This window comes from Aotus nancymaae, unplaced genomic scaffold (genome assembly GCF_030222135.1).
Source record: "Aotus nancymaae isolate 86718 unplaced genomic scaffold, 86718_ANA_hifiasm-v0.15.2.pri h1tg000006l, whole genome shotgun sequence".
In the NCBI taxonomy this organism is placed as follows: domain Eukaryota; kingdom Metazoa; phylum Chordata; class Mammalia; order Primates; family Aotidae; genus Aotus; species Aotus nancymaae.
The window spans coordinates 1,406,957-1,421,376 of record NW_026988417.1 but is presented as its reverse complement, the minus strand read 5'-3'; the positions used below and the strand labels follow the sequence as shown (position 1 = coordinate 1,421,376).

The 14,420-nt window shown below is 56.1% G+C and overlaps 1 protein-coding gene across 1 annotated transcript in view; it reads right to left on the bottom strand.

Moving 5' to 3' along the window:
• Positions 1-799: 799 nt before the first annotated feature.
• Positions 800-14,420, bottom strand: part of MAEA (macrophage erythroblast attacher, E3 ubiquitin ligase) — a 59,314-nt gene continuing 45,693 nt past the window's right edge. The window contains exons 6-9 of the mRNA XM_012466864.2: positions 9,879-9,987; positions 3,879-4,012; positions 2,277-2,472; positions 800-1,347 (exon numbers count right to left, since the gene is read on the bottom strand). Coding sequence (XP_012322287.1) covers positions 1,252-1,347; positions 2,277-2,472; positions 3,879-4,012; positions 9,879-9,987 — 535 coding nt within the window. The 3' untranslated portion in view covers positions 800-1,251. The remainder of the gene's footprint in view (positions 1,348-2,276; positions 2,473-3,878; positions 4,013-9,878; positions 9,988-14,420) is intronic.

Sequence of the window (14,420 nt, the reverse complement as noted above, 5' to 3'; positions counted from 1 at the left end):
GACGGGGCGCTGGAGGAACAGGTGTGGGCAGTGGGGGAAGGGCCAGTGGCCACAGTCTGCAGACCTCCTCAGCCCAAGCCCCAGGCCCAGGCCTGCTGGCGGCTGTGGCCTGAGCCCCCGCCCACAACAGACAACAGCCTGCAGGTCCCAGGAACCAGCGTCAGAGTCACCCAGCTACCAGCTGGGGCCTGGAGACACTGGGGCCATCACGCCTCGGGGCAGCGCCCCGAGAGGTGGGCTGTGCTCCGGCTGCGGTCCGGGCAGGAGTGGCCTCCAGTGTGTTCTCAACTCCCTGTCGCCGGCACGACAGAAGCGACACGTCCCCGCCGTGCTGCCCGGGGCCAGGGAGGAGCAGGACGCCATCCAAGGGTGTTAGAAACGTCGGCAGCCTTGGCTCACACAGAAATGAGAAATAGAAAACCACTTTATTCCATGGTTGACATTTACAGTTTATTAGCTCGTCAACATCAACATGCAAAGATGAGCGCTAACTACAGACCTCTACGGCACGGCTGTGTAACTACGTCCTCTCAACGGAACGATTAACTCAACTCTACGGTTACGGAACCATCCGGCAAGGCCTCTGCGGAAACTTGGTCCCGTGCGTTTCCACGTTATACATTCTCGAAGCAGGAAGTAAGGCGGCACACGGGGATGTGATGTGGAGCCTACGCGCAGACGCGGACGGGCCCGCGGACACGGCCGAAGGCGGGCGGGCGTCCTCAAGGCAGCCCCCCACGGCAGCAGCTCTCGAAGGAGCCCGTGTGTCCCTCACGGCGCGGCATCGCGGGTCCTGCAGCCCAGTCCAGCGCCGCCGCCACTTTGCCAGGCCGCGCCGGGGGCGCTGGGACGTGGCGAAGGACCAGCCCGTTCTCCAAGTCTCACCGTTCGCAGAAGGGAAGAAAGCAAACACGGGGAAACCACGGACTCCTGTTTTTGAAACGGTCTAAAGTTTCCCTCGGGGTTTAGGTCAGTCTTTAAAGAAAAGTTTCCTTCGAAAGTTGAAAGTACTTTTCAGAAGCATCAAATGGTTGACATGTTACAAAATCCTACCAATCAAAATGTTGTTTTCAAGTACAAATTTATTAAATCTTACTTCCTCTCTTCCTAAAGAGTATTTATCGCTGCTCACTGATCTTTGGTCGCAAGAAACAGAAGCGCCGCGGCCGGCTGGAGCACGGGGCAGGGGGAAGGCGCGGCCTCCCCGCCCGCAGCATCCGTCCCCGAGGCGTGCGCTTGGCGACGCGGGGCCTACATGATGTACACCTTCTCGGCTTGTGAGAAGTGAAAGACTTCTTTGGTTCTCGGGCAGACGACTTTATCATCTTGACGGATAGAAAGCAGAGACTGAAAAACAAAACCGGGATGTACTAAAAGAAGCAAACGCAGCGTAAATGCAGATTTCCACAAGAAATCCCCGTAACGAACCGCCAGGCATCACCCGTCCTGTCAGGCAAAGTTCCTTCCCGAAGGCACCGCACCAAAGAATCCTGGGGCCATCTTGCCTGTCCTTCCTGCCCCTTGATCCGTTTCAAATGGAGCTAAAGCAGGGTACGGTGAGAGGACAGCTCTGTCCTGATGGAGATGCGTGCCAGCCCGGCCCCTGCCCTGCCCCCGCAAGCCCTGTCCCGATGGAGACGTGTGCCAGCCCGGCCCCTACCCTGCCCCCGCAAGCCCTGTCCCGATGGAGACGTGTGCCAGCCCGGCCCCTGCCCTGCCCCCGCAAGCCCTGTCCCGATGGAGATGTGTGCCAGCCCGGCCCCCTACCCTGCCCCCGCAAGCCCTGTCCCGATGGAGACGTGTGCCAGCCCGGCCCCTGCCCTGCCCCCGCAAGCCCTGTCCCGATGGAGATGTGTGCCAGCCCAGCCCCCCTGCCCTGTCCTCCCCAGCCCTGTCCCGATGGAGATGTGTGCCAGCCCGGACCCCCTGCCCTGCCCTCCCCAGCCCTGTCCCAATGGAGACGTGTGCCAGCCCGGACCCCCTGCCCGGCCCCCACAAGCCCCGTCCCGATGGAGACGTGTGCCAGCCCGGCCCCTGCCCTGCCCCCGCAAGCCCTGTCCCGATGGAGATGTGTGCCAGCCCAGACCCCTGCCCTGCCCCCACAAGCCCTGTCCCGATGGAGACGTGTGCCGGCCCGGACCCCCTGCCCTGCCCTCCCCAGCCCTGTCCCGATGGAGACGTGTGCCAGCCCGGACCCCCTGCCCTGCCCTCCCCAGCCCTGTCCCAATGGAGACGTGTGCCAGCCCGGACCCCCTGCCCGGCCCACCCCCACTCACATTGTAGCCGTAGACGTAGCCATTGGGCAGCATCATGGGCGGGTTGTTCTCATTCATCACATCGCCGGAGATCTTGCAGACCAGGCGGGAGTTGGCACAGTGGGCCATGGGCAGGGGCTGCGCCAGCTTGTTGAGGGAGCGGCTGCACACCGGGCAGTCGGGGCTCTTGGAGCTGCCGTCCTCCTTGTAGCACTGTCTGTGCGTCAGGTCAAGGAAGGGTTGGGGCCACCCAGGGCAGCTGAGCCTGAGGCCACCGTGCCCCGGGCTGCATGGCATTCTGGCCGATGGACACCATGGGATAACACAGGCTATCTTTCGAGGCGAAGGAAGTGCTGCCCTCCTCGGCAAAACAGCCCCACTGAGGCCTGGGTGGAGAAGCCCACGCCTTCCCGCCCCGGCCTCCTGCACCCGGACCACAGGCACGCAGCGGCTCCATAGCCCGCCCACTCTCTCCCACCCCATGCAACCTCTCCAGGCAGGACAGACAAGAGCCACCTAGTAGGGATGTTCTGCTGGCACCCAGGAACAGGCGGTGGGCAAGCCAGCAGCCCTCCCCTCAGAGTTCCACAAAGAGGGGACAAGGGAGGGGCGCTGAATCTCATTCGAACCCCAGCACAGCCAGATACCAGCAGCAGTCCTGAAACACTCACTACACTCTGGGCCTGAGTCTGGTCACATGAGAGACATTCAGAGGCGGGGACAGTCAGTCACAGGTGAGGGCAGAGTCAGGTGCAGGCTGACAGCCACAGGCAGGGGCAGAGGCAGTCACAGGTGGGACAGATCGGTCATGGGGGGAAGGAGTCAGTCACACGTGGGACAGTCACAGGCAAGGACAGAGTCAGTCACAGGCGGGACAGATTGGTCATGGGGGGAAAGAGTCAGTCACAGGTGGGACAGTCAGTCCAGGCGGGACCAGAGTCAGTCACAGGCAAGGAGGAGTCAGTCACAGGTGGGACAGATCGGTCATGGGGGGAAGGAGTCAGTCACAGGCGGGACCAGAGCCAGTCACAGGCTGGTCCTGTCAGGAGAGGGCTGTTGGGGGATATGCTGAGAGAAAGGAGGGGCAGTTCCAGCCACGAGTGTGCCTTGCACTTGAGGGGATCTACCAAACCCGGACAGTAAGGGGCACACAGGCGGCTGCGGTCAGGACGTCCGTCTCAGCTCTCAGCAGAAGGGAGCTGTCTCTCTACCAAAGGCATGGCCATATATTTTTTCTTTGTGAAAGCAAAAACAGTTTGCTGCTACAGCAAGGGTGCAGACCAACTGAAATTCTGGAAGGTTCTTGGTAACTATGGGAAAACTATTCAGAATGGTAACTTCCCAGCTGCCAGAACACATGAAAGTTGTGCTTTCAGATCAATGCTCGGTACTCACGGCCACATCTGAGACGATGAGAGAGAGAGGACGTGAGCCTCTTTCCAGCGTGAAGGCTGTGCCAGGCACCCGAGGCCCCTCAACACCGCCCCGCCTGCACGTCCAGACGCTGTGCAGGTGCGGTCTGGTGGGAGCACAAGGGTGGCAAGGTGCAGGGTCAGCCTGTTAAAATGTGACCAAAGCCGCGAACCCCAGGCCAAGCTGCACTGTGCATGTGGGGCAGGATACGGTGTCTTGATGGCAGAGAGGCCGGCCTGCAGGGTGAGGGTGAACACGGAGTTGTTTCCCAGCTGGTGTAGTCGGTAGTTGTCGTACCGGAACTGCTGGATCAGCATCCGCCACCGTGCGGGGTCCAGGAGGTCCTAGAAGACACAGGACAGAGAGTGCTGGGGAGGCTCCCACGGAAGTTCCTGAAACAGCTTAAAAATGTGGGCCATGGTGGGGCAGGTGCCACCGGCCCGCAGCCATCCCCATGTCCCACACACTCTGCACTGAGGGTCAGCAGAAAGTATACCTCCCTCAAGTGCTGACTGAAACACGCTGCGGGACGAGTGCTGACTTAACGCTGATATCAACATGCTGCGGGACGAGTGCTGACTTAACTGATTCCAACACGCTGCGGGATGAGTGCTGACTTAACGCTGATATCAACAAGCTGCGGGATGAGTGCTGACTTAACTCTAATATCAACAAGCTGCTGGACGAGTGCTGACTTAACTGATTCCAACACGCTGCGGGATGAGTGCTGACTTAACTCTAATATCAACACGCTGCGGGATGAGTGCTGACTTAACGCTGATATCAACAAGCTGCTGGACGAGTGCTGACTTAACTGATTCCAACAGGCTGCTGGACGAGTGCTGACTTAACTGATTCCAACATGCTGCGGGATGAGTGCTGACTTAACTCTAATATCAACAAGCTGCTGGACGAGTGCTGACTTAACTGATTCCAACACGCTGCGGGATGAGTGCTGACTTAACTCTAATATCAACACGCTGCGGGATGAGTGCTGACTTAACGCTGATATCAACAAGCTGCTGGACGAGTGCTGACTTAACTGATTCCAACACGCTGCTGGACGAGTGCTGACTTAACTGATTCCAACATGCTGCGGGATGAGTGCTGACTTAACTCTAATATCAACACGCTGCGGGATGAGTGCTGACTTAACGCTGATATCAACAAGCTGCTGGACGAGTGCTGACTTAACTGATTCCAACACGCTGCGGGATGAGTGCTGACTTAACTGATTCCAACACGCTGCGGGATGAGTGCTGACTTAACTGATTCCAACACGCTGCGGGATGAGTGCTGACTTAACGCTGATATCAACAAGCTGCTGGACGAGTGCTGACTTAACTGATTCCAACACGCTGCGGGATGAGTGCTGACTTAACTGATTCCAACACGCTGCGGGATGAGTGCTGACTTAACTGATTCCAACATGCTGCTGGACGAGTGTTGACTTAACTGATTCCAACACGCTGCGGAATGAGTGCTGACTTAACTGATTCCAACACGCTGCTGGACGAGTGCTGACTTAACTGATTCCAACACGCTGCGGGACGAGTGCTGACTTAACTGATTCCAACACACTGCGGAATGAGTGCTGACTTAACTGATTCCAACACGCTGCTGGACGAGTGCTGACTTAACTGATTCCAACACGCTGCGGGATGAGTGCTGACTTAACTCTGATATCAACACGCTGCTGGACGAGTGCTGACTTAACTGATTTCAACACGCTGCAGGATGAGTGCTGACTTAACTGATTCCAACACGCTGCTGGACGAGTGCTGACTTAACTGATTCCAACACACTGCTGGATGAGTGCTGACTTAACTCTGATATCAACATGCTGCTGGACGAGTGCTGACTTAACTGATTTCAACATGCTGCGGGATGAGTGCTGACTTAACTTTGATATCAACATGCTGCTGGACGAGTGCTGACTTAACTGATTCCAACACGCTGCTGGACGAGTGCTGACTTAACTGATTCCAACACGCTGAGGGATGAGTGCTGACTTAACTCTGATATCAACACGCTGCTGGACGAGTGCTGACTTAACTGATTCCAACACGCTGCTGGACGAGTGCTGACTTAACTGATATCAACACGCTGCAGGACGAGTGCTGACTTAACTCTGATTTCAACACGCTGCTGGATGAGTGCTGACTTAACTCTGATTTCAACACGCTGCAGGATGAGTGCTGACTTAACTCTGATTTCCAACATGCTGCAGAATGAATGCTGACTTAATTCTGATTTCAACATGCTGCTGGACGAGTGCTGACTTAACTCTGATTTCAACACGCTGTGGGATGAGAGCTGACTTAACTCTGTGATTTACACACACCACAGGTCGGTGCTGACTTAACTCTGTGATTTCCACACACCGTGGGGCAGGTGCTGACTTAACTCTGTGATTTCAACACACCACAGGACCGGTGCAGACTTAACTCTGTGATTTCAACACAATATGGGGTCGGTGCTGACTTAACTCTATAATTTCAACACACCACAGGTTCAGTGATGACTTAAGTCTGTGATTTCAATATACTACGGGGCTGGTGCTGACTTAACTGTGATTTCCACACACCATGGGGCAGGTGCTGACTTAACTCTCTGATGTCAGCACACCAAGGGGTCAGTGTTAACTCTGTGATTTCAACACAACGTGGGGTCGGTGCTAACTTAACTCTGATTTCAACACACCGCAGGTTCAGTGATGACTTAAGTTTGTGATTTCAATATACTACGAGGCTGGTGTTGACTTAACTCTGTGATTTCCACACACCGTGGGGCAGGTGCTGACTTAACTCTCTGATTTCAGCATACCAAGGGGTCAGTGTTAACTTAACTCTGTGATTTCAACACACTGCAAGGCTGGTGCTAACTTAACTCTGTGATTTCCACACGCTGCAGGGTCAGTGCTAACTTAAGTCTGATTTCAACACACCACGGGGACGTTGCTGACTTAACTCTCTGATTTCCACATACTTTGGGGCCAGTGTTGACTTAACTCTCTGATTTCCACATGCCGAGGGGCCTGTACTGACTTAACTCTTGATTTCCATACACCGTGGGGCCAGTGATGAACTAACTCTCTGATTTCAACACACCTCGGGGCTGGTGCTAACTTAACTCTGTGATTTCAACACACTGTGGGGCCGGTGCTGACTTAACTGTGATTCCAACATACCATGGGGTCAGTGCTGACTTAACTCTGACTTCCACACACTGTGGGGCCGGTGCTGACTTAACTCTCTGATTTCAACACATCTCGGGGCCAGTGCTAACTTAACTCTGTGATTTCCACACACTGTGGAGTTGGTGCTGACTGAACTTTGTGATTTCCACACGCTGTAGGGCCGGTGCTGACTTAACTCTGCTACATTCATTTTGTGAATCAACTCGAATGATCTGGAATGTGTGGATCCTGTGTACTGTGATAAAAAAAAAATGGACTCACAGAGCTAGGACAGCTGAGTGCAGAGAGAGCCTCAGAGCATTAAGTTCAGAGGGAAAAGTCTTACTTCAGAGAAATCATGTACTAAATGGAACAGAGCCAGTCCATACTAGGTTAAAGCATCACAGGACAGAAAATTAAATCGGATTACTGTCTGTCCCTAAATAACCTAGACTTAGAGAGAGAGAGAGCATGTGTGAGCCCGGGAGAGAAAAAAACTAACATTGACCCAGAAAGGCTGCTCAGCCTCTAGCTGGAGGGAGGGAAGGGAGGTGGTCATCAGGGGACATCACCCATCAGTCTCTGTGAGCTTCTTCTCAGTCTCAGTTTAGGGTAAACACCATACTTAACTCCAACATTTTAAAAGGTTGCTTTTAACCTCATTTTTGTCTAAAAATGAAAGTCTACACGGGAGGAAGCGCACAGTCCAGAAGGTCCCACTGAGAAGGGGCAGCTCCCCCCGCCCTCGCTCCCCGGGACTGGCTGCCTCTGGTGGCTTCTGCCATTCACTGAACAAAATGCTTCCTCCTGTTTCTTGCCTGACCCATGGCAACAGAGCATGGCTTCCTGGGCTTCCTACCAGGAGACACGGTTTTGCCCCCTGAATCTGGTGACTGGTGAGCCTTAGGGCTGGCACTGCCTCCCTCATTACGGTACTGCAGGGCTGCGTCCGGTGAGAGACGCATACTCCACCTGGCCTAGGCCCGACGTCTCAGCCCCAGCATGGGCCACCCTTTCTCGCATTTCTAACCAAATCCTCTCCAGAGCAAGTGAGAGAAACAAGGTGCCAACTCACAATCCAGGAAGTTTAGACTCCACCCCTGAAGATCCTCGTGACCTGATGATGTTTTATTATGAGATGTCCCAAATGCCTGAGGGTCAGGAGAAGTCAGGCTGAGAAGGCTTCCAGCAGCTTTCAGAAGGCAGCAGGTCTAGGTCTGCCCAGGGCTTTGCAGTCCCTATGGGGTGGTGGATGGGGGCTGTTGGGAAACACCCCTGCCTCTGACAGACACTGGCTGCCAGGATCAAACTGTCACCTCCAGAAGGTTTCATCTGCTTCTGCCTTTTCCAGAAACCGAAACTGTTTCCAGCATCATGAACACATGGGTGGACATGAGGGTGGGCACATGGATGGGCATGGGAGAAGGCAAGGGTGTGAGTGTGGGGATGGCATGGGAGATGGCATGGGGTGAGTGCGGGGATGGCATGGGAGAAGGCACGGGGGTGAGTGCGGAGATGGCATGGGAGAGGGCACGGGGGTGAGTGCGGGGATGGCATGAGAGAGGGCATGGGGGTGAGTGCGGAGATGGCATGGGAGACGGCACGGGGTGACTGCGGGGATGGCATGGGAGAGGGCGCGGGGGTGAGTGCGGGGATGGCATGAGAGAGGGCACGGGGGTGAGTGCGGGGATGGCATGGGAGACGGCATGGGGGTGAGTGCGGGGATGGCATGGGAGAGGGCATGTGGGTGAGTGTGGGGATGGCATGGGAGGGCATCGGGGTGAGTGTGGTGATGGCATGGGAGATGGCATGGGGTGAGTGCGGGGATGGCATGGGAGAGGGCATGGGGGTGAGTGCGGGGATGGCATGGGAGAGGGCATGGGGGTGAGTGCGGGGATGGCATGGGAGAGGGCATGGGGGTGAGTGTGGGGATGGCATGGGAGAGGGCAGGGGTGCAGAGCCACTCGCCTGGGAACAGCCGGCTGCTGGGATGAGGCCAGGTCTCGGCACAGGGTGCCTGGTTAGTGATGGTAGAACCCCCACCACCTACCCCAGTGACCACGGAGACTCGGAGGCTTCCATATTTACAGACAAAATACAAAGCATCAGAAAGGGAAGCATGGAGGATGCTGCAGCCTTACTTCTGACTAAGGGACAGCAGACACAGGAGAACCAGGGAAACGGACGAGGACGCTGGGCCCAGCTAAGGGACTGCAGACACAGGAGAACCAGGACACTGGGCCCAGCTAAGGGACTGCAGACACAGGAGAACCAGGGAAATGGACGAGGACACTGGGCTCAGCTAAGGGACAGCAGACACAGGAGAACCAGGACACTGGGCCCAGCTAAGGGACTGCAGACACAGGAGAACCAGGACACTGGGTCCAGCTAAGGGACTGCAGACACAGGAGAACCAGGGACATGGACGAGGACGCTGGGCCCAGCTAAGGGACTGCAGACACAGGAGAACCAGGGAAACAGGAGGAGATGCTTGGTCCAGCTGAACGGTCCAGGATGAAAGTCTTTCTGAACCTTTCTCATTCAATTGCCTTTTTTTTTTTTTTTTCAGACAGAGTCGTGTTCTGTCACCCAGGCTGGAGTGCAGTGGCACAATCTCAGCTCACTGCAGCTTCAACCTTCTCGGCTCAAGCAATCCTCCCACCTCAGCCTCCTGGGTAGCTCGACCACAGCCACCATGCCCAGCTAATTAAAAAGAATTTTTTTGTAGAGATGGGATCTCACTGTGTTGCCCAGGCTGGTCTCAAACTCCTGGGCTCAAGCAATCCTCCCACCTCAGCCTCCCGAAGTGCTGGGATTACAGGCATGAGCAACCATACACAGCCCTGATTCAAATTTCTTATCAGCAAAATGGGAGTCTAACAAGAAAAGCTTGTCTCGGCAGGCTGGACAAGGCTGTGTGGCTCAGGACAGGGCCCTCAGTTCCCACCCATGTGGAGAAGCAGCTACAGACCAGAGACACTCCCTGGACACCCACCCTGTCATGAAGGGGACCCCGGGGACGCAGGCTTTACCTTGTACGGGGAGATGTGCGTGTCAGGGGGGAAGGCCAGCATGCCCATGGCCTGGCGCACCTCGTCCAGCTGGCTCCCTTCTGCTTGGCTGAAGTGCTTTCTCGCATGTCTGAAAAACATTTTGGCGTATTTCAGTTTGCATTTTCATTTTAATTTTTAGAGACAGGATCTCATTCTGTCACCAGGCTGGAGTGCAGTGACACAGTCACAGCTCACTGTAGCCTCGAACTCCCAGGCTCAGGAGATCCTCCCGAGAAGCTGAGACCACAGATGTGCGGCACCACGCCCAGCTAATTTAAAAAAACGTCCTGTTAGAGACAGAGTCTCACTGTGTTGCCCAGGCTGGTCTTCAACTCCTGGGCTCAAGTTGTCCTCCTACCCCGGCCTCCCAAAGTGCTGGGATTATAGGCATGAGCCATTGCACCTGGCCTGCATTTTTAAGTTGAAAAATCTGAGCTAACAGCCTGAGTCTACATACAAAGTAATCACCTCACTCCAAGCGGACCTGCTGGGTGGGGCTGGAATGGTGGGAGATGCGGCTCACCAGAGGCTGGAGGAGCAGCCACAAGACCCTTCTTCCTCCAGGGATAGGGCACCCAAGCCACACATGCAACCCACAGAAAACACCAGAACTGCAAATGGCACCGGCCCTGAGCCGTCTCCAAAGCGATTCCGGTTTACAAGGAACCCAAACCCTGAGGACTCCCCTGCCCCAGCTGCTCGCCCCCGCAGCCCCAGCGGACCAAGAGCCTGTAGTCTTCCCAACCGCAGTCCTTGCTGTTTGGAAGGTTTTCCGAAGGACAGCCACCTCCCTCAGCCCACAGGCTGCACTCTGCAGGTCCGGCCCAGTCCTGTCAGCCCTGAGTGTGCCACACACCACATGCAGCCGTGATCTTCCCTGAGCTGACTCTGCAGGACGCGTACACCCGCTTCAGGCCAGAACCCAGCCCAGCCTGGGGCTGCACAGCCAGGAAACCAAAGCAGAGCACAGCAGGTCCCTTTCGAGCTGCCCAGCACCCCCATTCTCATGCCTTCCACACAGGATCACCATCCCTCAGGCTGTCCTCAGGGCCTGCACCCCCACGTCCTTGGCTCTCACATGGGCCCTTATGCACCCCACGTCCTCAGCCCTCACACATGCCCTTGTGTACCCCACGTCCTGACCATCACATAGGCCCTTATGCACCCCTACATCCTGGCCCTCACACGGGCTCTTAGGCACCCCACATCCTCAGCCCTCACATGGGCTCTTATGCACCCCCACATCCTCAGCCCTCACATGGGCTCTTATGCACCCCCACGTCCTGACCTTCACACGGGCTCTTAGGCACCCCACATTCTCAGCCCTCACATGGGCTCTTATGCACCCCCACGTCCTGGCCCTCACACGGGCCTTTGTACACTCCCATGTGCTGGCCTTCACACAGGCCCTTATGCACCCCCATGTCCTGGCCCTCACATGGGCCCTTGCCTACCCCCACATCCTGGCCCTCAGACAGGCCCTTATGTACCCCAGGTTCTCAGCCCTTGGCACCCCTCCCCCAAACAACCCCAATGCAGGGAACCAGGGCTCTCAAGTCCCCTGCATGAGTCAGTCCTGTGCTGTCTGGAACAAGGCACGTCCCCGAGAACACGGAGCTAGCTGAGGAGGTGCCGGGCGCTCACAGTGGCCTCGGAGAAGACGCGGTGCCTGGCAGAGACCGGAGTTGGTGCAGGAGGTGGCCCAGCAGCCCCTTGAGGGCCAGCACAGTGACCACGTGGTGGAAGCAGCAGCAGGGGAGCCTGTGCAGCAGGGAGTGGGGGCATCCAGGTTTGGGACACAGCCTGGGGAGGCCACACAGCCAACCCCACAGAGTGTGCGCAGGGACTACAAGCCAGAGGTGAGTGCACACGGCTGACCCCACAGGGCGCATGTGCAGGGGCTGGGGATGGCTGGCTGAGATTTCAATGCCTGTGCATCCCCAGCCGGGAGCATGTCGCTGGGTGTGGGTCTGAATCCAGGAGAGCCCCACCCAACGCCCTCATTCCATCTCTGGAGACGAGTCACCCTTCGTCCCACGCCAAAACGTGCACAGAACACAGCCCCGGTGCTGTTTCATTCAACCGGCCACCTCGCCTCCTCCAGAGCTGCTGAAAAGCGGGAATTCAGTCTCTTTGGTTGACATCTATGAGATCTCATTTCCATGACCTGGATTATGCGTCCTGTCTCACTATCAATAAAACCCCAGATGGATACTCCTGCCTGCTACCAAGCAGCCTCACCTCGAACACCAGGACCCTGATCCCAGAAAACCTAAGAGTGGTGGCTGACACATCTCGCGCCGCGTGATACCAGCACTCAGCCCCAAGGCAGAGAGCACTGCAGCCCGGAACATGGGGCCCTCAGCGCGGACGCAGCGGAGAACGGCCTGGTGCGCGTCCACAGGGAGCACTGCAGCCCGGAACGTGGGGCCCTCAGCGCGGACGCAGCGGAGAACGGCCTGGTGCGCGTCCACAGGGAGCGGGTGAAACAAAACCGAGACTTTTCTTACCAAACTCAATGCAGCCAACATAAGAAACACGACAACAACCAATTTTTCTTTAAAAATATAAACCCACAGGCCAGGCGCGGCAGCTCATGCCTGTAGTCCCAGTACTTACGGAGGCCCAGGCGGGCGGATCACCTGAGGTCAGGAGTTCGAGACCAGCCTGGCCAAAATGGAGAAACCCATCTCTACCAAAAATACAAAATTAGTCAGGCGTGGTGGTGCATGCCTGTAATTCCAGCTACTCGGGAGGCTGAGGCAGGAGAATCGCCTGAACCCAGGAAGCGGAGGTTGCTGTGAGCTGAGATTGTGCCTGGCAACAGAGCAAAACTCCATCTCAAAAACACACACACACACACAGCACAGACACACACACACATACACAGCACAGACACACACACACAGCACAGACACACAGCAGACACACACACAGCACAGACACACACACAGCACACACACACAGCAGACACACACACACAGCACAGCACAGACACACACACAGCACAGACACACAGCACAGACACACACACACAGAGCACAGACACACACAGCACAGACACACACACAGCACACACACAGCACAGACACACACACAGCAGACACACACACACAGCACAGCAGACACAGCACAGACACACACACAGCACAGACACACACACAGCAGACACACAGCACAGACACACACACAGCACAGACACACACACAGCACAGACACAGCACAGATACACACACACAGCACAGACACACACAGCACAGCACAGACACAGCACAGACACACACAGCAGACACACACACACAGCACAGACACACATACATAGCACACACACACAGCACAGACACACACACAGCAGACACACACACACAGCAGACACAGCACAGACACACACACACACAGCACACACACACATAAACAGCACACACACACAGCACACACACACAGCACAGACACACACACAGCACAGCACACACACACACAGCAGACACACATAGCACAGACACACACACAGCACAGACACACACACAGCACAGACACACACAGCACATACATACACACACAGCAGACACACACACAGCACAGACACACACACAGCACACACACACAGCAGGCACACACACGCAGCACAGACACACACAGCACAGACACACACACAGCACAGACAAACACACAGCAGACACACACACACAGCACAGACACACACACAGCACAGACACACACAGCACAGACACCCGAAAGACAGCATTCCTAAACTGTGCCTGGCCAGGCTGAGGTGTGGGTGTGTGACACACAGCACAGACACACACACACAGCACAGACACACACACAGCACAGACACACACACACAGCACAGACACACACACAGCACAGACACACACACACAGCACAGACACACACACAGCACAGACACACAGCACAGACACACACACAGCACAGACACACACAGCACAGACACCCGAAAGACAGCATTCCTAAACTGTGCCTGGCCAGGCTGAGGTGTGGGTGTGTGACAGACACACACACAGCACAGACACACACACACACAGCACAGACACCCGAAAGACAGCATTCCTAGACTGTGCCTGGCCAGGCTGAGGTGTGGGTGTGTGACAGACAGCACAGACACACACACACACAGCACAGACACACACACACAGCACAGACACACACACAGCACAGACACCCGAGAGACAGCATTCCTAGACTGTGCCTGGCCAGGCTGAGGTGTGGGTGTGTGACAGACACACACACAGCACAGACACACACACACAGCACAGACACACACACACACAGCACAGACACCCGAGAGACAGCATTCCGACACTGTGCCTGGCCAGGCTGAGGTGTGGGTGTGTGACACACAGCACGTGTTGCTCACACAAAGCCACTGAAGTGCACGCCACATCCCAGCCACCTGGGGTCAGGGATTTGCTTACTCATTCACTAAAAGTTAAAAACGTTATAAATTAAACACTTGCAGCTCATACTTCCATACTTGGCAAACTCGCGAACGCCCCAGGC